This window comes from Filicampus tigris, chromosome 16 (assembly GCF_054856515.1).
Source record: "Filicampus tigris isolate MCC_2025a chromosome 16, RoL_Ftig_1.0, whole genome shotgun sequence".
Taxonomy (NCBI): Eukaryota; Metazoa; Chordata; class Actinopteri; order Syngnathiformes; family Syngnathidae; genus Filicampus; species Filicampus tigris.
Window position 1 is genome coordinate 3,856,828 of NC_141232.1, and position 23,270 is coordinate 3,880,097.

At 46.7% G+C, this 23,270-nt stretch overlaps 3 protein-coding genes, 1 long non-coding RNA gene and 1 pseudogene across 11 annotated transcripts; 3 read left to right on the plus strand and 2 right to left on the minus strand.

The window, feature by feature from the left end:
* The first annotated feature begins 171 nt into the window (after positions 1 to 171).
* On the plus strand, positions 172 to 6,173 carry LOC147134167 (ras-related protein Rab-35). Of its 5 annotated transcripts, none has more exons than XM_086056897.1 (8): positions 172 to 377; positions 2,173 to 2,400; positions 3,341 to 3,493; positions 3,567 to 3,617; positions 3,814 to 3,937; positions 4,005 to 4,129; positions 4,211 to 4,335; positions 4,695 to 6,173. In XM_086056897.1, the coding sequence occupies exons 3-8, from the start codon at positions 3,439 to 3,441 to the stop codon at positions 4,842 to 4,844; spliced, it is 630 nt and encodes a 209-aa protein (XP_085913023.1). In that variant the 5' UTR covers positions 172 to 377; positions 2,173 to 2,400; positions 3,341 to 3,438; the 3' UTR covers positions 4,845 to 6,173. The 5 variants fall into 5 exon arrangements, with proteins under 5 accessions (XP_085913023.1, XP_085913024.1, XP_085913025.1 ...); XM_086056898.1 differs by having other exon boundaries at positions 2,173 to 2,391; XM_086056899.1 differs by having other exon boundaries at positions 2,173 to 2,387.
* anapc2 (anaphase promoting complex subunit 2) lies at positions 6,024 to 11,953 on the minus strand. 2 transcript variants are annotated; one of them, XM_086056834.1, is made up of 14 exons: positions 11,699 to 11,953; positions 11,040 to 11,289; positions 10,096 to 10,432; positions 9,831 to 9,963; positions 9,013 to 9,196; positions 8,811 to 8,930; positions 8,597 to 8,714; positions 8,305 to 8,486; positions 8,068 to 8,209; positions 7,909 to 7,984; positions 7,545 to 7,784; positions 7,265 to 7,397; positions 6,936 to 7,183; positions 6,024 to 6,803 (listed from the first exon to the last, which is right to left on the minus strand). In XM_086056834.1, exons 1-14 carry the CDS (start codon positions 11,789 to 11,791, stop codon positions 6,594 to 6,596), a joined length of 2,466 nt encoding a protein of 821 aa, XP_085912960.1. In that variant the 5' UTR covers positions 11,792 to 11,953; the 3' UTR covers positions 6,024 to 6,593. The 2 variants fall into 2 exon arrangements, with proteins under 2 accessions (XP_085912960.1, XP_085912959.1); XM_086056833.1 differs by having other exon boundaries at positions 6,936 to 7,397.
* Positions 11,954 to 12,286: 333 nt separating this feature from the next.
* Positions 12,287 to 16,466, plus strand: rnf25 (ring finger protein 25). 2 transcript variants are annotated; one of them, XM_086056873.1, is made up of 10 exons: positions 12,287 to 12,854; positions 14,119 to 14,190; positions 14,305 to 14,363; positions 14,447 to 14,514; positions 14,700 to 14,769; positions 14,852 to 14,923; positions 15,012 to 15,152; positions 15,465 to 15,554; positions 15,622 to 15,759; positions 15,882 to 16,466. In XM_086056873.1, exons 2-10 carry the CDS (start codon positions 14,160 to 14,162, stop codon positions 16,380 to 16,382), a joined length of 1,170 nt encoding a protein of 389 aa, XP_085912999.1. In that variant the 5' UTR covers positions 12,287 to 12,854; positions 14,119 to 14,159; the 3' UTR covers positions 16,383 to 16,466. The 2 variants fall into 2 exon arrangements, with proteins under 2 accessions (XP_085912999.1, XP_085912998.1); XM_086056872.1 differs by lacking the exon at positions 12,287 to 12,854 and adding an exon at positions 13,623 to 13,740 and having other exon boundaries at positions 14,267 to 14,363.
* Positions 15,321 to 19,412, minus strand: LOC147134170 (uncharacterized). The gene is made up of 3 exons (XR_015090264.1): positions 19,351 to 19,412; positions 16,529 to 16,593; positions 15,321 to 16,378 (listed from the first exon to the last, which is right to left on the minus strand). It is a non-coding gene; the product is annotated as an uncharacterized LOC147134170 (long non-coding RNA).
* Positions 19,413 to 19,657: 245 nt separating this feature from the next.
* Positions 19,658 to 22,927, plus strand: LOC147134171 (uncharacterized; annotated as a pseudogene). The gene is made up of 3 exons (XR_015090257.1): positions 19,658 to 20,258; positions 21,240 to 21,579; positions 21,688 to 22,927. The product of XR_015090257.1 is annotated as an uncharacterized LOC147134171 (transcript).
* Positions 22,928 to 23,270: the final 343 nt, after the last annotated feature.

Here is a 23,270-nt window from a genome sequence, read left to right on the forward strand (position 1 = left end):
ATTTTTTTTCTGGACTTGGTCGAGGGGTGTAAAACCCCAACAATAGAATTGTACTTGTATATAAATAACAAGTAAACAGAAACCCTTAAATTGTGGTATTTTCAGGTGGTGTTATGGCCCAAGATTTAAAAGGAGTAAATGAAATGTTTTGTTTCAAGTCTTGACGTTGCTGTAGTTTCTTTTCCCGCAGACATTGCTTTATCCCAGGTTCCACGAAGGCATCGCGAGATGCTTGGCACTAGAGCGACAGGCTGCTCATCAGGTGTGGTCGACACTCACGCGTTCCGTGTCCTCTCGTCTCTGATGGTCATTTGAAGAAACCGACGAGCTCCACAAACCGGCGGCGAGCCCCACAAGCCGCCCACGCTCAAACCGAAGTGAGTTTGACGTATGCGGACGAGTTTGTGCGAGTGTGCCGACAAGTTTCCGTGTCCGAAAAAGGCCTGCGCCCATCAGACGGACTTCATTTCAACGTCCGATATTCAAACCAATGAGCCCATGTGCTTTTTTTGTCTACTTACTCAACCATGTAAATGCTCACAACTTAAATTCACTTTCGTGTCGTTACTCTTGTGGTTGTGCTAAATTGAGTGCTTTGTGTTTCTCGCCGTTTTTACCATTCATGACTCAGTGAGATTGGAGCAAACGCGGGCGCTAAAACTCTCGTGACGTTTAAATTGCGACCCACAATGAGTGAAAATGTGCAAAACATGCGCCGAATGGAACGTCCTCCCGAAAGACGTCACTTGGCGTCCAAACGTGCGGCAAGGAGGTGATTTGTTTCGTTGTTGTCTTCGTTTTTTTGACAAAAACAAAGCAAGTTTGGTTCCAAGCCGGAAGGTGGTGTTGAAGTCGTGACGTCACCGTAACGTTTTTTTAATCATCGTAATTTGTGTGCTACCAGGCTTCTCCGCGTTGGTATTATTAAATCAGGTGTTTTCAAAGTGAAGCACTTTATTGTGTTTATTTTAAAACGTCAAATAATTATATTTGACGTTATTTATTTTAAAACGTCAAACAATTAGATTTGACGTTATCTGTTTGAGGACGTGACCGATAGTAAGCGATGCCGCGTTTTTGTCCCTTTGAAAGTAGGAACGTTCAGTTGTCTCGTCTTTGCGCCAACCCCCAATGAGCTTTGAAATATGTCACAAAAACATTTTATCTTTAAAATATTTACTTCAAAACTTTATTTCGGTGGGTGTCTGAAAATAATTAAGGAAACAAGAAATGTGGATTTTTCCATTCAGCGCATAAATTACCGTAAGCGTCCTATACGTGTTTTGTACGTGTCGCAGTCTTGACACTTTGGAGTTTTTAAAAAATGTATTTTTTCCCTCCCACACAGTTATCGCGTTGTTTGCTTGAGCAATGCTAGCATTGTTAGCAGCGACACGCTCGCTCTCTTCTCAACGAAAGCGACCTGAGTGGATGTCTGCGAGAACACAATCGATTGGAGTCGTTTCCATGTTTCTAAATAGAAAGTGTCATTCTTAAAGGACTCCAGCTCCTTTTTCAAGTGGAAAGTGGACATTTCTGACTTCCGCTCATAACTCGAACACAGTAGGAAGTTCCTGTTTTTAAGCTAATTTTATTTTTCCCTTTTTTATTACTATACGTCGAGATGTTTATCTCGGACAGAATCTTCCTTAAAATGTTTTTGTTAACTTGAATCAACTTCAATTAACGATATGCCAAAACGGAACTTAGGTACTATATATATATATGCCTTACATGGATGAACACATTAGTTGAAACACAAGCGATTCAAGGGTGATTTGGTGAAGCCGAATCGAAGAATGAGGATTGATGATCGTGGTTATATTTGGAAATGGTACATGTGAGGTGTTAATTCTTAGAAAAAAACAAAAAACCCTGAAATGGCCCGTTTTGCAAACGGAACGTGGTGTAACAGCTGTTTGCTGGCAGCTGGTGAGGATTTGAATGTGAAAAATGAGCAAGTTACTTAATCACATACGCTTGAGCATTCCTGCTTCCGGTGACTGCTGTCTGTCTTCGTTTGTGTGATGCCAAAAGTGGTTTGTGAAGGATAAAGTAGTGGCAGTTGGACAGGGAGACTCCCAATGAAACTGACACTCATTCTACTTGAACAAGTTCTTTTCTGCTCTTAACTCTTTCTAAATACAAGACCTCTTCTTCCTATCTGTTTAGTCAATCTGGAAGCAGCACTGAAAAAGAAGGAACGTCTCATTTTCCTGATGCTCCTGAGCACTTCAACGATGGAACCTCTGAGGAGCAGGAACAACATCTCGTAGTTGTCCCTCCGTGACCGTTTCCATGCTCGGGTCTCCTCGGGCGTCAGCAGCAGCAAAGTTTGCACTCGGGTTGCCAAAGTGAAACTGAAAGTCAGCGTGATGCCAGACACAATAAGTAAGTAAAGTAAGTACATTTTTGTTTGTTTGCGGGAGCACTTTGCACAGGGAGGGTTTGCAAAGTGTTGCATAGAGTTGGAGAACACGTTTGTAGACCGCAGGCACAATCGCAAAAGTCGAACAGTCGTCTGAGAGTTGTGGTCCTTTAACTTGTGTGTCGCCGAGAAGCGACATCGAGAGGGAACCAATAAAAATGCATCACCAGACACTACCTGTATTTGATTTGTGGATGTTTGTTTTTAAAATGTTTTTTTTAAGTTTGTAACTGTACAATACTGCAATGTTTGTTTGGTTTTTTTAAAATCTTGCCCACAAGAAATACACAAAATAAAAAACTTTTTTTTTTTCTCTCAAAAGATTAAAACTAGCATTTTAAAAGCAAAACTCAAAATGAAATAAAACTTTTCTAACCCTGTCAGTAATGGAATCATAATTCATTTATGTTCATTTGAAATAATGTTTTTGAATAAAGGCGAGGAAAATAAAACATTTTTTTAATCAGGCGTCAGTCGACTTTGTGGTCTTCATCTTCTTTGTCGTCAAATGTGGAGGTTGCGAGGAGGACTAAGTGGAGCCTCAGAGGGGATGGAGCCTTTTTCCGTTGCTGCCCCCCCCCTTTTTTTTCCCCCAGAATGATCTCCTGCTAAATGTTAGGCAAGCCCCCCCTTGGTCCATCTTTAAAACCAGTCTTAAAACACATTTTTTTCCCTTTGGCTTTCGACTCGGAATTGTTTTGGTGCTTGATGGTGTTGTTTACTGTTTCATGGTCTTTGTTTGATTTTTACTTTATGTCCAGCACTTTATATGCAGCTGTGGTTGTTTTAAAGTGCGCTATAAATAAAGTTGAGTGGAGTATTTGTCTTTTCTTGTCTGTTTGTTGTTGACTTCATTGTCTACTTTTTTTTTCCCTTTGTGTTCTTCTTCTCCTTCATCTTGTTGTTGTTAAGGAGGAGGAACCCAAAGGCCAGTGCTGATCGTAGCGTGAGTGCGGCGGCGGCGGCGGCGCTGGCTGTCGTGTCCAAAGTCTGACAGCCAGGAGTCAAGAATGGCGGGAAAGGACTACAATCACCTCTTCAAGCTGCTCATCATCGGCGACTCCAGTGCGTCTCGCCCTGTCTTGTCATTGGCCGATGTTCTCACTTTGACGTTCCTCGCCCTCTTTTCTTCTCGCAGATGTCGGGAAAAGCAGCCTGCTTCTCCGCTTTGCCGACAATTCCTTCTCTGGTGTGTTTGAAGCACTCGTTGGCAAACACGTACACGCGTACATACGTGCATATAGATGTAGAAGGCTGGGGCAACGCTGATTTTATTTGGGTGACAAAAAAGACAACGTGCTGGTGGTCACCGCTTACTTATTCACAGCACTGTCCACTGTGTGTGTTTGGGAGGAGGGATTGAAATAAGGTTTGTGCGCCGACAGGAAGTTACATCACCACCATCGGGGTGGACTTCAAGATCAGGACGGTGGACGTGGAAGGGGAGCGTGTCAAACTGCAAATTTGGGACACGGCCGGCCAGGAGCGATTCAGAACTATCACCTCAACGTAAGTGCATCAAAAAGCGCGCGCAAGCCTCGTCCTCACATGCTCCGCTGTTTGTGCGCGCGTGCAGGTATTACCGGAACACGCACGGCGTCATCATCGTATACGACGTGACCAATCCCGAGTCGTTTGTCAACGTCAAGCGCTGGCTCAACGAAATCTCTCAAAACTGCGACAGCGTCTGCAAGGTTCTAGGTCAGTTGGATCACTATGGTTGCAATGAAATTATGGTTGAAATTGAATTTTTTTTTCTTTTTTTTTTTTTTGTCATCTTAGTGGGGAACAAGAACGACGACCCGTCCAGGAAGCAGGTGGACACCCAGGACGCGCTGCGATTCGGGGAGTCGGTGGGGGTGCGCGTGTTCGAGACCAGCGCCAAAGAGAACATCAATGTGGAAGAGGTCCGTTGAGTACACACTCAGGCATGTTGCTGCTACTCTAGGAGGGAAAAAAACCCAAAACATTCAATATCCCGTGATAAGTTTATGCAAGAGAGCCAATATAAGCGACCTAAATGTGCTGCTCTTCTGTAATATTGTCAAGTCAGTCTATAAATAAGGCCAAGTGATTACAAAGATTTTAAATTTCTGAACCCGATGGAATTGTTTTGTTGCGGAAGTTGAACTTGGCACGCGATACCACGTTGACAGGTGACGCTTACACGGAATGCATCATGAGACGCAACTCGAACCATATTTTGTTCTGGAGTGACATTAATATGCGCGGGGGACGCGTGTTGTGTTGTTGTGCTGCTCGGCAGATGTTCATGGCCTTCACCCACATGGTCCTGTGGGCCAAGAAGCAAAGTCAAAACCGGGCCGAGCGGGAACGCGAGCGCGAGAAGGACACGGTCAACATCAACGCGCATCGGGAGCGGGACCGCCGGAAGAGAGCCAAGAAATGCTGCTGAAAGGAAAAGGAAGTTGGGGTTCCCCTGCCGCGTTTTTTTTTTTTTGGGGCTCATCTCACGTCCGCACGGACAACTTCATTGGTGACTACTGTACTAGCAGCGTATTATCACACGTGAATACTGGACTAGCATTAATACACACTAGTGCTGGGGCCACACTCACAAAATGTACAACTACTGCACTATGATTTTTTTTAAAGAATGAATTTGTAGATTTGTTTTTTGTTTTTTTTTAGATTAAAGTCGAGATACTGCAAGTCATTAGAGACATTTTTCGAGAGCGAGGCAAATGATGTTTTAGACATAAATCGTAATATTAGCAAAAAGTCTACAATGAAGTGTTTTCGTATTATCCGTACATATAGGTAGGTATACGTCTTTTTGGAATGTGGGAATATCCGGTGAAAAGCCACACAACCACAGGTTGGCGCTTGCGTGGCTTTTCTCCAGGCGCTCCGGAGAAGGCCAGAGCCCAGATTCAGACCCTCAACCTCGAAACTGAGGCATTCTTGTGCCAACCGCTCGTCCACCAAATCTGCAAATGTAATATAAAAAAGAAAGAAAAAAAAAATGTATACCACTTTTATTTTTTTTTTTCCTTGAAATTATAAAACAAATATTGAACTCTGAAAATATTTTCTCTGCGAGTTTCTGTCCGAATTTTCAACTTTAAAATGTATGACTTGAATCTTATAGTCTAAAACAGTGGTTTTCTATTCTTATTTTAATTTTTTTTTCAAGCACCACTGAGAAAAAAAACAAAACAAAACTTCCACCAAAATGGGCAACATTAAAATAGAGTAGCTTACTAGGGCCAAGTGATCCCTAAAATCCATAATGTATTCCTAAAAGTGTTTCAAAGGAAATGGATCTAAATGCGCAATCAAAATATAATTGATAAAATTGGAAGAAGAAAAAACTTTATCTGGACAACCTTTCTTGTACTGTTGCAACTCTAGTCTGGTAGTGTAAGGTCTCCTGTCAGTGTGGCCCTAGTACAATTTTTTTTTTTTTTTTGTATAATTTTATTTTTTTATTTTATTGAACTTGAACCAAAGCGTGCGTCTGTCTTGCTCACAATTGAAATCCTCGCTGGCTCCGGAGCAGGATCAAATCAATCTGAAGGTGGGGCCAACATGTTTGTGTTGTTGCACTCGTGAAAGGACAAAGAGGAGGGACTGCAGTAGACAAAAATTTTATTTGCACTTATTGTGTGCCATAAACTAACTGTGGACACACTAACACAAACGTGACCAGTGGCTTAAATGTGTGTTATTTTTATGTAACTCTGTTGCTTAGCAACTGTACAAATAAAGTCCTCAATCCAAAGTGGTTTTGTCAATGGAAGGCTCACGTTAGCCACATGCTAACTGCTCAGAGTCCTTAGACTGACATCAATGGGGGAAGAAAAAAAAAAAGTTGACAACTTGCAACAAAACATGTCAATGTCATATCTTGCTAAGCGGGTTTATTCTCCTTGGACAAAAAAAAGTACCAAAACTGCAATTTTTCTTCACTTTTGACAGATATGATTGGCGGTTGGCAAAGCCAGCGCTTGCGAACTGATCTTGCCCTTCCACTGCAAGAAAAAGCCAGACCAATTGATGGCGGCTGCCATCTAGTGGTTGGGGGTTAGACATGCACTTGTATCATTTCTCATCTCGAGACAAAAAATGAACCAAGTGACATATCCGGGTGGAAAAACGAGCCGAGACAATCGTAAAATTGTAGTCATCCCGATTTGCCAGGTCAGGTGGTCTTGGGCAGCCTGTAGACGCCGGCGGAGTGGACGAGCCGGTGCTCGCGGACCTTGCGCTGCAGGAAGGCCTCCAGCTCGGAGGCGTCCATCTCGGTGACGGTGGGCCCCGACACCACGAACATCCGCAGCATGGAGTGGATGCGCTCCAGCGTCATGCTGTCCAGGTTGGTCAGCATGGCCTGGATGTACGCCCAGAACAGCTGACGCGGCGCACACACACACAGAGCGCTACATGTCAAACGTCTGAGCCGACATTCGCACTTTGGCTTCTGACGTCCTCATGAGCCGAAGCCGAACCCAGCGGCGCCTCTGGCTCCTGCCGCTAACGTTACCTGCATTTTCTCCTCCTTCTGCTGCGTCTGCGTGGTGGTGTTGGAGTCGCGTTCGTCGTCGCTGTCGATCATCATGACGGCGCCGCGCTCCATCTTGTCCTTGCAGGACGACGCCGTCTCCAGCACCGAGTAGCGGCCGGCGCTTTCCTCGCGCAGGACGCCGTGCTGCTGCCACAGCGCCAACTTCCTGTGCACCGCCTCCTTGGGCACGCTCAGCGCGGCGCTCAGCTCCTCCAGGGTCCAGCTACCTGAAATGCACGTCCCAACACGTTGGTATTGAGGAGTTCGTTTTATCGCGATGGTTTCTAGGGAGTCTGATGAAAAGTGACTTTTGTCCTGGAAGTGCAGGATGATGGCGGCGTGCAGCGGCGACACGGTGACGTTGCCGACGGTTCGGTCCTCCAGCTCCACGTCCAGCGTGACCGAGCCCAAGTGAGGCTTCCAGCTCAGAGTGCGCATGGCCTGGCGCGGGAAGTGGGGGAAAGAAAAAAAATTTTAAAAAATACATGCTTTCTAATGAATGTTCCAGTTCAATAACCACTCCCGGCCGGATATTTGTATTGATGTATTTCAGCATACAAAATATCGAAATGAATGAAAATGCGTTACCTTGAGCTTCTCATATCGTCGCGTGTAGGCGTCGGTGGCGCGCCGCACGACGGCGGGCATCTCCATCTTTTCCTCCTTCAGCTGCGGCCAAAACTCGGACGACAGGACGATGGCCGACAGCCACGGGGGTGGCCGGGGCTCCGCCCCTTCATGCTGAGGCTCCCCCCCTTCCCCCTCCTCCTCCTCCTCCTCCTCCTCCTCGCAGATGTTGCTGTTGATGCGCCGCGAGTCGGCCATGTCCTGCGCCCGACGGACAAACGCGCGCCAATTTTGCCTTCTCTTTGCGGTAAAATGTTGACGTTTCTCCAACCCGATCCACGCTTGGCAGCAAGAAACATTGAATGATCGTTTTTCTCCCTCCTACCTTGAGCATGACCTCACAGTAGTGCATGTGCGACTCGCCGAAGCGAAGTTTCAGCAGCTCCACATTCCTGATTTCCCTGCAAACGCACGAGAGGCGACGCGACGTGACGGCTCGCGTCGACGTGACGTTGCTCCGGCGGCGGCGGCGGCGGCGGCGTACCTGGCGGTGTTGTAGTTGAGCTGATAGAGCAGCCTGTCGGCCAGCACGGTGCGGTACTCGTTAATGAAGATTTCCTTGCTGCCGTAGATGCTCACCAGCAGGCTGATGATGTCCGACGAGCGCCGCTTGGAGCCCGACTTGTCTGATGTGCAAAAGGAAGAATATGAGGCCACGCAACGGAAACCGTGGGGGGGAGGGGACCGAATCGCGTAGCCCTCGGAGGACGCGTTGGCTGACCGGCCAGGGCGTCGGTGGGGTCGGGGGTCCAGCCCTCGGGGTCGCCGCCCTCCTCGTCGCTGTCTTGCATCTCCAGCGTGACGGGGTCGCCTCGCGAAAGCTCCGACGCCAGGTCGGTGCAGCCCGTCACCGCGTCGCCCGTCAGGCCGTCCACGATCTGGCGCACCGTGTCCTCGCGTGTCCTGGAGGCACAATCGCGCGTTTACTCATCTCGCACATTTTTGGACAAGTTTGTGATCCGGCGTGCGTGCGTGCGTGCGTGCGTGCGTGCTTGCGCGCGCGATGAGCAGACCTGAGATACTTCCTGATGGGCTGGCAGGCCACCTGCAGCAGCACCATGGACGGGTCCAGTTCTCGGAGGGTCTTGATGGCCGAGATGTAAACGGTGAGGATGTCCGACGTGTGCACGCCTGACGAGAGGACGAGAGCCTTCGTCAGGCGCCGTGCCTTGAAGACGCGCTTCATTCAAGGAACAGTAGGTGGCAAACCGGAGCGCGAGAGCTCACCCGGGTGCAGCAGGCGATTCTCAAAAGTGGACTTGAGCGACGTGAGGAGCTGCTGACGCTGGTTGGTTCTTTCCAAACAGAACTTGAGATCTTCAATTGCCGCTTTGGATTCTGGGAAGTCTGAATGAGACGTTTAAAGAAAAAAAAAAAAAAAAAAATCAATACATTTGTAAATTCATTTTCACAAGCGCTTTGCGCTGACCTCTGATGATGCTGAACAGCTCGTCTATCCTCATGTTGACGTAGATTCTGCAGAAGAACTGATGCATGTGACACCGCCACTGCTTCAGCACCGAGCTCGCCGGGACGGCGTGATCGGGGGGGGCGTCGCCGACCTCCTGGCTGGAGAACACCTGACTCAACCAGCCCACCACCAGCTCCAACCACTGTGGGACACCAGCGCACGTGGACCTTTCAATCAGTCAACTGCAAGCAAGTGTTTACTGCCACGCACAAATATGTTGGGTAAGTACGTCGGCGTGGACGAGACTCGCCCGGCTGGCCTGTGAAATTCAGCTTTGTAAGTGATGAACACCCCCCCCCCCCCAACCCCAGGTGGCGGCTTTGCATCGCTTTTGAGATCAGCACAGCTTTCGAGTAGAAGATAAAGATTAGGTGCCAAAGTGTTCGTTGCAATCGCGGGAAATGACGACGCGGTTCATAGAGTGAAAGGCGAGCGCCTTGTATAAAAAAAAAAGCCAATGACGTCCAACTGGAGCCATGCGGTTAATTAGCGTTTCTTCGTTTTTTTTAATTATTTTGCCATCAAAAGTCCTTTCTCTGTCTTGGTTTTGTTGTTTTATAGTTTGCAGTGACCCAAAGGCAAAAAAAAAAAAAATTGCGTCAAAGTCATGGTTCATTCTTGCGTGTTTCTTCCGACAAAAAAAAAAAAAGATCCTTTTTTTCTGCTTTTTGGTCAGAAACCTTTGACATTTGTGCTCAGACTAACCCAAGGCTCTACTGCGAATACTGAAGAAATCAGAAAGGGGACGGCGTGCTATAAAAAGTAAAAGAACGCACCTGTTGGAAGTCATCCAGGAAGGATCTCTCGTACTCGCCGCGGCAGTGCTGCTCCAGCCACTGCTCGATGAGGCGGTGCAGGATGGACGTGACGGCGTCGCAGCTGACCCACTCCAGAAGCTCCACCCTGGACCTGAAAAACAGCACAAAGTCGCAACCAACCATTCTTTGAATAAGACTGGCCGAAGATTATCGGGGAATAATCTGGGGGGGGGGGGGGGGGTAATCTGCATTTGTATATTCCAAAACCTGTAACGGCACTCACAGGATGTGGCCGAGCTCCTGCAGATGTTTGAGAGCCTCCTGGCACCAGCACTCGTCAGCAGGGACCCCGCATCCAGCGCAGGCGTCCCCCCCCTCGGGGCCCTGGGAACCTTGGGCACGGGCCTGGCCGTCCCCGTGGGCGTGGCCTTTCCGCGCCATGTAAACGGAGAAGGTCCTGCTGTAGAAGTCCAGCACTCGCTCTTGGAGAAGCTGCGAGGGCGGGAAGAGGAGGAGGCCCCTGATGATGGTGAAGGCGCGCTCCTGGAGGCCCCGGGGCCCCGGGCCACAAACACCCGCCAGGCCCTCAGCTTGCCACGCCCCCAACCGCTCCAGGCCCACTACGAGGAGGAGGAGGAGGAGGAGGAGGAGATGATAATTCCTGTGGCGCAATCAACTGACAAGAGACAGCTACGCATGCTTCCCGGTTGTGCCGCTGTTGCACATGACAGGTATACGGACAACAGACATGCCTAAGTGGCGGCCATGTTGGCAGGGGCAACAGTCCCGGTGAAGGTCATGGAAAGCATGGACATTAGCTTAGCATTGCCGTAGGCATGCTAAATTCATAGAAGCGTTTTGTAGTCCTTTCTATAGGTGTTTAATGTAACATGCTTTGCTACAGATTGCCGGTAGTTGTTTTTTTCTCTAATGGCATGCAATCGTAATGGAGGCGAAGAAAAAAACAAGCACAGTCTCATGAGCGACCAGCTGCATGCCATTCCCTCCTCCTTTTCAAACAGTTTCAACCTTTGTCTTCATTTATTTACAATAATTTTGCACTGCACTGGCCATTTGCAGCCACAAAAACAGTACAACACAATAATTGTGTACTGTTATAAAGGCCTCTATATCTTTATTGTTGTTCTTTAAGTCAAGTCAAAATGTTCTTGACACTAATATGGACTGTGTAGTGATTCCGGAGTAGGCGCAGTGCGCTCAACTTGCCCAAGAACGGCTGCAGTCGTTCCAGCAGCGTCCGGAAAGCGCTGAGGAGAACCCAGACCCGAGCCTTCTCGTCCACTTCATTCTCCACCTGCTTGAGTCCGCACCAGAACTCGGGAACCACCGAGGAGGACAAACGCATCTGCAGCGTCTCCAGCAGCCAACTGGCCAGAAGCTGAGCTGCGCCCTGACCGCACAACACCTCCACACTGGCCGACAGCTCCTTTTCCTCCAGCTTGCCACCCGGTGACATCTGGATCACACAAAGCACATGTTGGGGCATTTTGACAACTCGTATCATGTAAATACAACGAATTTGTTGTTTGGCCAAGGGCTTATCTGTTCACCTTCCTGGCCTCGACCAGTCTTGACGGAAAACAACGAGTATGGCCAGTCCGATACAAGACCTTCAAAATGTGCTCTCGACACTACTAGTAGCACACAGATGTCAACTAAGCGCATGTTTTTGCCAACGGAAGGGCAAACATCTCCATCCTTCATCATCTTCACCATAATCATCAGCAGACAAAGGAAAGCCAGGCCGAATGAAGCTAAAGCGTCTTATGGGTGAACGCAACGCCACAAGTCTTCTTTAGTCAAAAGTGAAGCGTGGACACGAGGCTGCAAAGCTGAAAAGTGTTGTTTTTCAAGCGAAGTCTCACCAGAGCTGCTGTGACGCTTTCCCAAGCTTCGGCTACTCCGAGTTGATCTTCACGTTCACAACATTCAGCGGATTCCATCACAACTTCGTCCATTTTTGGGGCATTTATTTATTTACACGAAACGGCAGCGACACGGCTGCAAATATGAGCTGGCTGAAATAATTCGTCTTTGCTAAGTTTGGTTTTCGGGAAACGGGCGCGCCATTGGTCCATTTGACGATTTTCATGCCTTTTTGCACTTCTGCTTCTTCTTTGTCTGCTTTGATTTCGGACTTTATGGCATTGGCGACACGGTGCTTCCCCCAACAGACACAAAGGCAACATTACAACATCTACAACCGTCTTTTAAACATTTCATACCTGTTGTAACAGTGTTACAACGTCATAGAATCTCGTAGAACCTTGTTGAAATTGATTAAAACATCGTAGAACCTCATTAAGGCATATCAAAACCTATTTTGGGGATATTTTTTTAAACCTTGTTCAAGTATGATATTGGGCATTGTACACTATTGGAAAATGGTTAAATAGCTTGTTTCAACACCGTACAACCTCATTAAAACATACTAAAGCCTTTAATATGAACCTTGTGAAAGCATATTGCTTTTTAGAACCTTGTTAAATCATGTTGAACCTTCCGTAACATTCGTAGCATTTATTATGCCATTGTAGAACTTTGTTAAAAAGCATATTGGAACATTGTAGAACCTTGTTTCAGTTTATTACAACATTTAAAACATATTGTTAAATGACGTAAAAGCCTTGTAGACCCTTGTTAAAGATTTTTATAATCTTGTAAGGATTTAGAACATTTTAAAACTTGTTAAAGTTGAGTCTGCCAGCCAAGCTGTCAAGCCAATCACAGTCAGTCATGACAGACTCAAAGTCGGTTAGCCACACCCCCCAGTTAAGGCTTTGTTGATGAGGCAATCTTGGTCTGCGTGTTTGTTAGACATTCATCTGCAAACGATGCATCCACAACAGCTCCTGAATCCTCTCTGCCATCCACCGCCAACCACAAACTCAGGCATATCAGCTTTGCTGGTTTCTGTGCCTACCTGCTCAACCTTCTGCTTCCAACTGCGATTTATGCTTCAGCACACTTGTTTGCCCGTCCCTGTGGCTATTGGGGATTCTGCTACAAAGACAAGGAAGTGTGAGTTCCCCGTCCAGCTCGTGGTGAATTTTGAATTAGGACAACAATAAAGTTTGAGCATCCCTGACCTGTACCTGTGGGCTGTGGATTACGGAGCATAACATAATATCTTAAGTCCAAGGTAAAATATCCAATCTTCAAAGTCTCACCCACTTGACTGTGAAGTCAGCTGCTCTCTATCATGTCACAGTTCATTTTGAGGATATTAAAAATCCACAGAAGTGTAATGGTGCCACGCCAGAAATGAAAATAAAGTTCAATATTTATAATGCTATAAATACTCGTCCATTTCTTTTGAAGAAGAGCAGTGTATTTGGATAGATTGTAACTCTGATTTACAAAAACAAAAATGACTCCGGTCACCTCAACCTGAAGTCAAACTTAACCACGTTTGTAAATGACTCTTACCTTGCTCAAATTTGAAACTTATCATGCAATGGTTACAACAATGCAAAATATTCGAAAGCATATTAGAACTTTAGACGACGTTGTTAAATCTTTAAGCACATTGTTGAAACTTGGTAAAATATATTGAAACCTTGTCAAAGTGTATGATTTAGTGTATTGCATGTTATTTGCGTTATAGTGTGTACAGTAGTGTGTTTATCCGTGCATGGGCCCCGAGTGTGTAAATAAATGCTTTTTATTCGTACGCCTGATGATGCAGTGTTATACATTGCTGACCGAACAAGTATTTGTTTGAACGTCCAGAAGATGATTTAGCAATAAATGGAATGAAAATGGCCCTTGTTGAAGCGCGTTGCCGAAGGGCTAGGGGGCGCACGCTCCACAAAGGCGTCATATGTGCGTAGTGACGCGGCCGTAGAAGAAGGAACAGCTGCGTCCCGGGCCGAGACAAAACAATCATGGCGGCGACGGAAAGCGAGTGAGTTTGTGCTCAACTTGTGAGGCGAAAAAAAATCCTCCATCTTAATGCCATGCAACCGCAATCCGCAGTACAAACGTCGGATGTATGTTTGCGTGTTTTGCGCTGCAAAACGAGCGGCGACGATCGCCAACCACGCAACCTTACGGCTAACGGGCTACAGCTAGCCGATTTGACCGCAGCAAAAACATGACATGTCAACATGAAGTATTTGTTTAATAAGCAGTTGGAGAATGTTTAAGTACTTGTTGTATTTGTGAATGTACCTAGACAGAAATCGGCGATTTGTGTGATGATGGCTCTTCCTCCTCTCTTTCTCCCTTTTTCCACTCCCCTCATCCCCATTTTCTCCTCCTTTTTCTTGTCATTCTTGATCAGAGTTCTGTGTGAGATTGAGGTGCTGCAGTCCATCTACTTGGATGACCTGCGTGTCACCAGGACGCAGGACAGGTGACAAACCTCATGACGACGATGACCCAAGTCCAATACGCAAAACATTTTTAGGTCAATGTTTTGGTGTGTTCAGGCGCTGGGAGGTGAGTCTGGTTCTGTATCCGTCCACAGCTGAAGATTCTGGGTCGCAGTTCGTCCGACTGGGCTTGACACTGACCCTCGATGACCAGGTGACTCGTACGACGTCATCATATTTTCACTCGCATGGATAATACTAACTCATATTTTGTGTGCTTTGTGTCTGTGTGTTCAGTATCCTTGCTCTTCTCCTGACATCTCCATACACAACCCGCGAGGACTCTCTGACGACAAGCTCAGCAGGTAAGATGCTCCGACTACCTTGGAGAACCTTCCAAAAGCCTATTTTGAACAGCACTGATGTTTGTACTCGACCATCATTTTTGTGTCTCCTATTTGTTGTATTAAATACTCAAAAGACGTGTTTAGACATTGTTAAAGTTGCTTGTTTGAAGCTGATGATGACGACGACGGCGATGTTGTTCTAGCCTTCAGCAGAGTCTTGAGCTTGAAGCCGAGTCGTGCGTGGGCTCGCCCATCTTGTATCAGCTGATTGAGGTCATCGCCGTCAGCCTTTATCTCAAACAGGAAGTTCAACTTGAAATTTCAACCTCTTTTTTTTTTTTCCATTTTCGTCCAGAAAGCCAAAGAAATCCTGACAGAAAGCAACATCCCCCACGGGAACTGTGTCATCTGCTTATACGGATTCAAGGTCACCTTTAGCTTGGTCCCTTTTTGTCCACTCAACATGCCCTGGAAGACTTTTATTGCGCTAACACACGTGCTGCTTGACTGTCCAGGACGGGGAGTCGTTCAGCAAGACGCGCTGCTATCACTACTTCCACTCTCACTGCCTGGGTCGATACGCTCGCCACTCGGAGGAGGAGATACGCCTGCGCCGGCAGGAGATGGCCGACGACAAGACGGCCACGGAGCATCAGGTTGGATATCGACTTCAATGACATCACCCAGGGCCGTCAAACGCGTTTAAGTTCCGGGGTCGCATGAACCCCAATTTGATCTCAAGCGGACTGGAGAAATTTGGAATTGAAGCAGAAGCTTGAATCAGTCCAGAAATGTCGTCATTGGAGGGGAAAAGAAGAAATCTGTTGATTTTTAACTTTTATTTTGAAAGGCATTTAGTCGCCATATAATGATGTTTCAAGAAAGTGATTTTAATTTGTGGAAGAAAAAAAAAACAAAAAAAAAACATCCTGTTTTAAATCCATCCCCCAATTTGCCGTGTCCCCCAGGAGCTGACGGTGGTTTGCCCCGTGTGCCGCGAGCCTCTGACCTACGACCTGGACCAGCTGATGGCCAGTGACGCGCCACAGCTGCCCGAGGTGAGACAGGAAGTGAGCGGCGCTAGAGAGGAAGCGAGGACTTAAAAGTGTGTTCATGATCATCCAGCTGGACGGCACCGCCATCCGCTCCAGATTCCGGCAGAAGTGGCGAGAACTTGAGAAAGTTCTGGACCGACAACGGTGTCGAGGAGGCGTCATCGATCCCGAGGAGGAGTCCAATCGCTTCCTCATACACATCAACGAGGTGATGACAACGCGGCGTCGTTCGAGCCGCCGCGCCTTGTTACAAATTATTGACGAGGCTCGTTCGGGACATGATCGAATCTTGTCGACTTCAGCAGCTGTGCTGTTTGTGTTTCCCCGCAGGCTCCTCCTTCTCCTGATGGCGACGGCGTTGTGGAGCCTGCGCGACCCGCCGCCTGTGAGCTTCCTCCGCCAGCGCAGCACTTCACCCGGCCGCCGCCGACGCATTGCGCGGCCACCCGCGGGCAGCCTCAGGCCTACAAGCGCCACGGCCACGGCAGGGGTCCCAGGAGAGGACGCGGGCCCCCAACGCATCACATCAAAGGAAACGCCCCCATCTCGGAACACCTTGACTCTCTGCGTCTATCGCCGGACGCCGCCGAGGGACCGCCGGGCGCCACGCGCGAGGACGTGCATGCTCACTTGACTCTTCGCCAAACAGGAAGTCACGCTTCTTCCGCTGACAAACATACGGCAAGGGGACGCGCTCAGCGGGCCCGCAGAAGGGGCCCGCAGCACTCTGCCAGCGGGGGGCCCCATCAACACCACCGCTGGGACGCTCGGGCACCAAGAGGCGGGGCGCTCCGCCCGCAGAGGGTGGGGGGACCAGAGGAGGAGCTCTGACACACAAAACACACACACTTGTCTTATGGTGTGGTGACACAAAATCAAATAATGACTAATTAAAGCTAACTAACTAATTATGGATCACTCTGTGTTTTTTTCATGGAAGGTTGTCCGAAAGCGTGAATGTGAGTGTGAATACTTACTTAGACGCGATTAGATGGCGACCAGTTCAGGGTGTACCCCGCTTTGGGATAGGCTCCAGCGCAGCCTCGACCCATCAGGAGGAGAAGCGGTACCGATAATGGAGGGATAATTGAGATCAGTAGCGGGCAAAAGTTTGACCCATGGGTCACATACACCCTACTCTGTTCTTTTATTCCGAGAATTATTTGTATTAACTCATTGACAGACAAAGGCATATTTATTTGCCTTTTCACAGTCCAGCTATTCAACCCCAGGATTTTTTTTTTTTTTTTTTCTAAACTTTAAGGTAAAAGTTTTTTTTGTGAAAAAAAATGACTGTGTATATAGTAAGGTGTTTTTTGGGGGGAAAAACGACAAGATGTTTTTTTTGGGGAAAAAACGACCATTTTTTTTTGTGTGAAAAAAAACCCGAATGTGTCTTTGAAAAAAAAAAGGACCATGTATAGTAAGGCATTTTGGGGGGAAAAAACGACCATGTATAGTAAGGATTTTTTTGTGAAAAAAAAAATGACTGGCTTTTTGGAGAAAAAAACCGACCATGTAAGGCGATTTTTGTGAAAAAAAAAAACGGAAAAAAACGACCGTGTACAATTAAGGCGCTTTTTGTGAAAAAAAAAAACGACCATGTATAGTAAGGTATTTTCGTCGTAGTTTCTTCTTAATCACAACAAAATTTCAAATTTTCTCTGTCAAGATGGCCGAGTGGTATAAGAAGATGCTTGGTGTTCCTGAGACCCTGGTTCGATCCTCACTTTTTGCTCCCTTTACAAATTAAATGGAGAACAAAGCAAGAATCGAACCCGGGTCTCCTAAAGACTATGCGATGACACTAACCACTCGACCATCCGAGATTTTCTGAAACATATATACTACTAATAGTTAGTCAGATTGCCACTAAGAGGTAGTCGAGTGGTAGACTTCCCGAGTCTTAAGGGGCTTAAATAAAAAACAAATCTTTTGGTGCCCGAAGACTTTTTTCAAGTCCTGGAAATAGATCAAAATAACAGAAGTATGCAAAAAAAAAAAAACTAAATAAATAACTAAAGTTAAATGTTTTCATGTTCAATTGTTCTAAGGTGTTAAAAACGATAAACATGTATTTTTTGCTCTCAAAATATTTTTGCCATTTCCTTTTTGTCTCCTTTTCAAGTTATATGAAGTAATTGACCTGTTTCGTCAGCCGCTGCACGTTGCAAAGCAAAGTTCTTATTACAGCAAAATATATCTTGAGTCACTGTCAATCTTTACATATATGAAACCACAGTATGCCAACTGAGATGCATGCCGAAAAAGGGTGCAACCAGATCCTGTGCTGGTGCGACCAACTGAAAAAGTGCAAAAGCCCTGCAGGAGAAAAAAAAAATGTTGAGAAAACAGATAGCCTTTGAGGAGAGGGGGGGCGACAAACCTATTCAATAAATGAGGAAAATGCAACTTTATTTATTCATTATTGAATGTATCTGACCTCTAAAATAGGGAGCGGTACGGGATTGGGAGTCATGCTGAACGGGAGCGGGGTGGGATAGAAGTCGCTTTTTCCTGTCGGAGTCGGATAGTACGCGAGTAAAAATCCACTCCGGTGTCATCTATCCCCCACACAGCAGTTGTCAACATTCACGTGTTTTAAAGGCCATCCCTCTTCAGTCCGCTAGAGGGTACTGTCTCTGTTTCCAACAATCCGTGTATCATTTGTTCATTATTCTCTTTTTTTTTTTTTTTTTTTAAACGGGTAGTAAAAATATAAATTAAAAAAACTTGTTGTGTCAATATTCTTTCCAAAAACAAAAATGAAACAAAACCGACAACAAATCTTTTTCCAATTTTGCTATGGAATTGAAAAATGGAAAAAAAAAAAAAACAACAAAAAAACAGGCGATTTGGATGTTTCATGTACAAGTAAGGCATTCTTCTTCTGCTGCCAACTCGACGCCGCCGTAGCAGCGGACAAAGAGAAGGCGAAGAAGAAGAACGTTTTCATGTCAAGGCAAAACAAGCTTGGGCTAAACAAATTACAGGCGTATTTTGTTTGCCAATTTGTGTCAAATAAACACATAAAAGATCAGCTTTCCGTTTTTCAATTTTGAAGTTTTGGACAAAAAACGGGATAGCGCATTCATGTTAAATGGAAACAGCAACACTGCCTACAGCGGAATGAGTAGGGATGGCCTTTCCTCACATGTAAATATCTGAGACGTGTGTGTGCATGTGAGAACATCTTGAAACGGCGTGCCTGCTGATCCACAAACGCACATTTGACATTTCGCACGCAGAATCGAATGTTTCCAAAATTAGTCATGTTGAAAAAAAAAAAAAAAAACGTTAAAACCACGAAAATATTTGTGGATTTGAAAAGCACATTTTGGTGCAACTAAATCTTTCATTTTAAAAACATAAATATTTTTTTATTTTAGTGAAATACATTTGTGAAACTCACAAATATTTGTGGATCTGAAAAACACGTGAAAATCACGGATGCATTTGTGTGAAGAATTTAATTTTGAAATAAATCTCCCCCATATGTGAAGCCATCACTCTTCCGTTGTGGACATCAGCGTTGGTGTGTTAGACAAACAAAACAACACTCAAGTCAAACGCTCTCCTGAATTGACTTTTGATTGACAGCTGAGCACTACTGGTGGGCGTGCTAGCTAACCTTTTTTGATATTGTTTTACGATAGCTAGCGAGCTTCCAGTGGCGTAGCGAGTAACAATAAACAAACTAGAAGGCCTGAGTGTCGTAATTACGCTCCTAAATAGTGTACATACATAAATTTGTATATAAGTGGCAAATAGACCGTTTAAAAATGTTTAAATTACTCACTGAAAACACGGCTACCAGTCACCGGGAGACTTGGTCATTAAAACGGATATGTACAGTTCTCCTTCTTCTTCTTCTTCTTCTTTTTTCTGCCGCTGCTTCTTCCTCGTCTTGTCTTGGGGGGTTACATCGTTTTAGTGCATATCGCCACCTACTGGACAGGAGATCGCTAAGGTACTTGACAAGCAATGTTATCCTATTATGTTATCTATCTACCGTAGGTCAAAGAATGTGCACGACTGTAAGGTATGAGAAGGCTCAATTCAAATGAAAGAAATGCGTGTTTGACAAATTGTGCAACGACTCTTCAAACAACAACAACAACAACAACAACAACAACAACCCCACCGGGCCGCGGACCGGTACCGGGCCGCAGCGTTCTTTTTTCCTTTTTTTTTTTTTATTTTGTCGTAAAATGTCGAGGCAGCTGCGGCTCAGTCATCTTTTCTGCTGCCCATTGGTTAAATGAAGAACTGCAACCGCCTTCTTCCCTCGTCGTCCCGTTTTTTTTTTCCTTTTTTGACCGCTTGTCTGACCTGTAAAACTTGATTAACATCACCCAAACTCGTTTGGTTTTGTTTGGTAAAAGTCTGGCAGGATTATTTCGAATGCGTTTGGAAAGGACGACTTCCGGTGTGTTTTGCGGTCGTTTCCGGGCCGACGAACGCTACAAATCAAGTCAACAAAGATGAGCAAAATTGGCCAATCGAGCAAAGCTGACGTGCTGAGCGGATACCTGACTGAACGGCTCACGCAGCTGCTGCGCGACATCGTGGATGTGGTGGAGGACGCCGTGAGCGAGTACCGGGAGGAGACGCTTCGGACGCGGCTGGAGAACGAGAGCCTGCGGCGGCAGCTCGGCGACTTCCTAAGGCCGCCTGACGAGCTTCGGGCCCGGCCGCAGCCTCCCGGTAAACCGGCCGAGGGGGTAGCTAGCCCCCCCGAATCCCGCTGCCGATGGGGGCGCTTTTGTCTTTGTCAGGGATTTGAAGGCACACCGCGGCTGGAGTGCAACTTGAAACACCTTTCTTCTCGAGTTCCACTTATGAGCTTTTATTCGGAGACCGTTTAAATGTCCCATTTGTTCTTAGTTGTTTGTTTTTCAACAATAAGACTCCACTTGACCTATGCAGGTTGTTGCATTCGGACATGTCAGTTAACTTATTTGATTGGCAATTTGGTGCTGTTGTCAAATCCATCTTTTTCTTTGTTAATCTTAATTCACCTGGCTAAGGTCAAGCCTCTCCTTTCACAGTAGCATTTTGAAACCGTAAACACACCTTTGTTACATTTCGGCTAGATTGCTGTAGTGCAGGGGTGTCCAAACTCGTTCCTCGAGTCGCTGTCCTGCCTGCTTTCCATCTCTCTGATTCATGGGACAGTAAAGGATAGGCCTGGTGCTTCAGCCTATTCCTTTTTCGGTTGTCAACTGATGTTCGTAATAATTTGTGTATTTTTCTTTTCTGTATAATGTGTACAACCGAAAATAAACCATTCATTCATTCATTCATTCATTCTCTCTCTGCTGCAACACACCTGCTTCAAATGATCAGGATCGATATCAAGATTCTTCAGAACTTGCTGACAAGATGATCACTTGATTCGGGTGTGTTGGAGTAGGAAGAGATGGAAAGCAAGCAGGACAGCGGCCCTTGAGGAACGGAGCCAGACGTGTCTGCTCTAATGCAATTTATTTTGGATTCAGCCAGCCAGTCCTCCCTCAAACCTTTCCAGTTGGCTCCAAGTGCCGCTACTGGCCGCAACTCCAATTTTGACCTCCTTTCACTGGCAGAATTTGAAGTTTCAATATCCTTTTGGAGGGTGTCAGTTTTAAAGGTCATAACTTGCTGCTGATTTAAGTGTTTTTTTTTCTTTTTCTTCTGTGCTTTCAGGCTCCAGCAAGCGTCTCGTTGCTTGTGACCAGGAGCGAGTTTGCACCCCCACCCGCGTCCAAACGCCCCCGGCGAGCACGTCCAAGCGGACAGGGGCGGGGCTCCCGCGTCCGGACGAGGCCTTTCCCAAAGTGCTTCTCGTTCCCGCCCCGACGCTCAGAGAGGAGCCGCCGCCGCCTCCCCCCCCCCCCTCCCGTCATCAAACGCGAACAGGACGAGTTGAAGGTCACGCCTCGTAAAAATTGCGCAGAATTGGCCGTGGCCAGCGTGCACGTTCACATTTCCGAGGTCAAGACCGACGTCGGCGCGGCGAGGGAGCGACAGCACGCGGAAAGAAACGGTAAAATCGATCGCAGTTGAAGGCAAAATCATATGAAAAGGTAAAAAAAAAAAAATGTTTTTTATTTGCTAACGTTTCATGGCTTTTGTTTGTTTTTGCTTTTTGAAGACCAGTTTGGAGAGACGGCAGCGGCGAGCGCCATCGTGTACGAGTGTCCCCGCTGCGGCGAGGTCTTCGCTCAGGCGGCCCGGCTGCGCCTCCACCTGGACCAAAAGCGCAAGGCGTACGCCTGCAATTGGTGCTGCAAATCCTTCGCGCAGTCGGCCGATCTGCGGCGGCACGTGCGCACGCACACGGGCGAGCGGCCGCACCGCTGCACCTTCTGCTCCAAGAGCTTCAGCCAGAGGGGAAACCTGCGGCGCCACGTGCGCATCCACACGGGCGAGCGGCCGTACAGGTGCGCCGTGTGTCGACGCACGTTCAGCGACGGAGACACGCTCAAGAAACACGCGCGCACCCACTCGCACCACAAAGCGCACGACAACCACGCCGCCGCCGGCTGCTTTGGCGCCGGCACGTGACTGTGCCGCCGGCGTGGCCCCCGCGTCCCCTATGGAGGGGGTCGGCCATTTTGTATCGCCTCAATGTATCCCACAATGCATTTTAAAACGTAGTCATCAAAGACGGTCACTAGAAAAGCAATATATCCCATGATGCATTGCACCCATAGACAAATTCATGAGTTGTAGTGTTGCCTACCGGCCGTACTGAGGAGTGACGCCACCGGCAGCCATCTTGCGTTGCCACCTGCCGATCGCGCCGATTTCTCGGTGGCGTTTTAACGTTATATTCTGTCTCTAACTGTGAAAATGTCACAATGCGCGGCGGATAGACAATAGCAGAGCTACTTGCACGTGGCATTTCATTGGTAAGAATGTCATTTTAAATGTTCTCTTACAAGGTGTGTCTGAATGCTACTCAAAAGATTTGTCTGCATCATGCCTGAACCATGACGGACGAAATGAAAGCAGAGGCCATCAAAGTTGACTGCGAAATGTAAGCCTAACCTCTGAGATGATTTGAATGGTCGATGCAAACTGACGTTTGTTCTCGAGGCTCTCCTGACTCCATACAGGGGTGCTGGAGTAAACACACTGTAAAGTTTTCAGCAAAAGTAAGTTGTCAGTAAGAGTGGCATCGCAAGATGGCTTCCCTCCGGCTTCAATTGTGAGTCCTGGTTCTGCCAAGTAGCATTGTAAATGTTTAGCTGCATAAGCTAATGACGTATTTGACATTGACCAGTGTACTGAACATCAGGTAAAGTATTTATTTTATTTTTTTTTTGTAGTTCAAATTTACAATTTGTTGGTCTGTGGAACAATAAAGTTTTCTAAATGGTCTCGTCCAACGCGCCGGTAACGTTCAAGGTTCCTCTGCATCTCCTCGGCCGCTTTGTGTTCGGCAGCTCAGCTCATCAACTCTTGCAAGTCAGGAAGCGACAGCCCAAAAAGTGCCCACATTTGACGTCTGCTATGATGAAATTGGGGAGCACCAAAAACAACTTGTAATGATTCTAAACATTTAAGCTTTGCAATAAGAAGAAAGCCAAGGTGAAAAGTGTTTTTATTGGGGAGGGGGGAGGGGGGTCACGTTTCACTGCTTGATGACAAAATACAACAAACATAGAAAAATACTCCAGAAAGGAAATAAAAACATGAAAGCAAGACTACAGTTGCAACAGTTCTAAATAA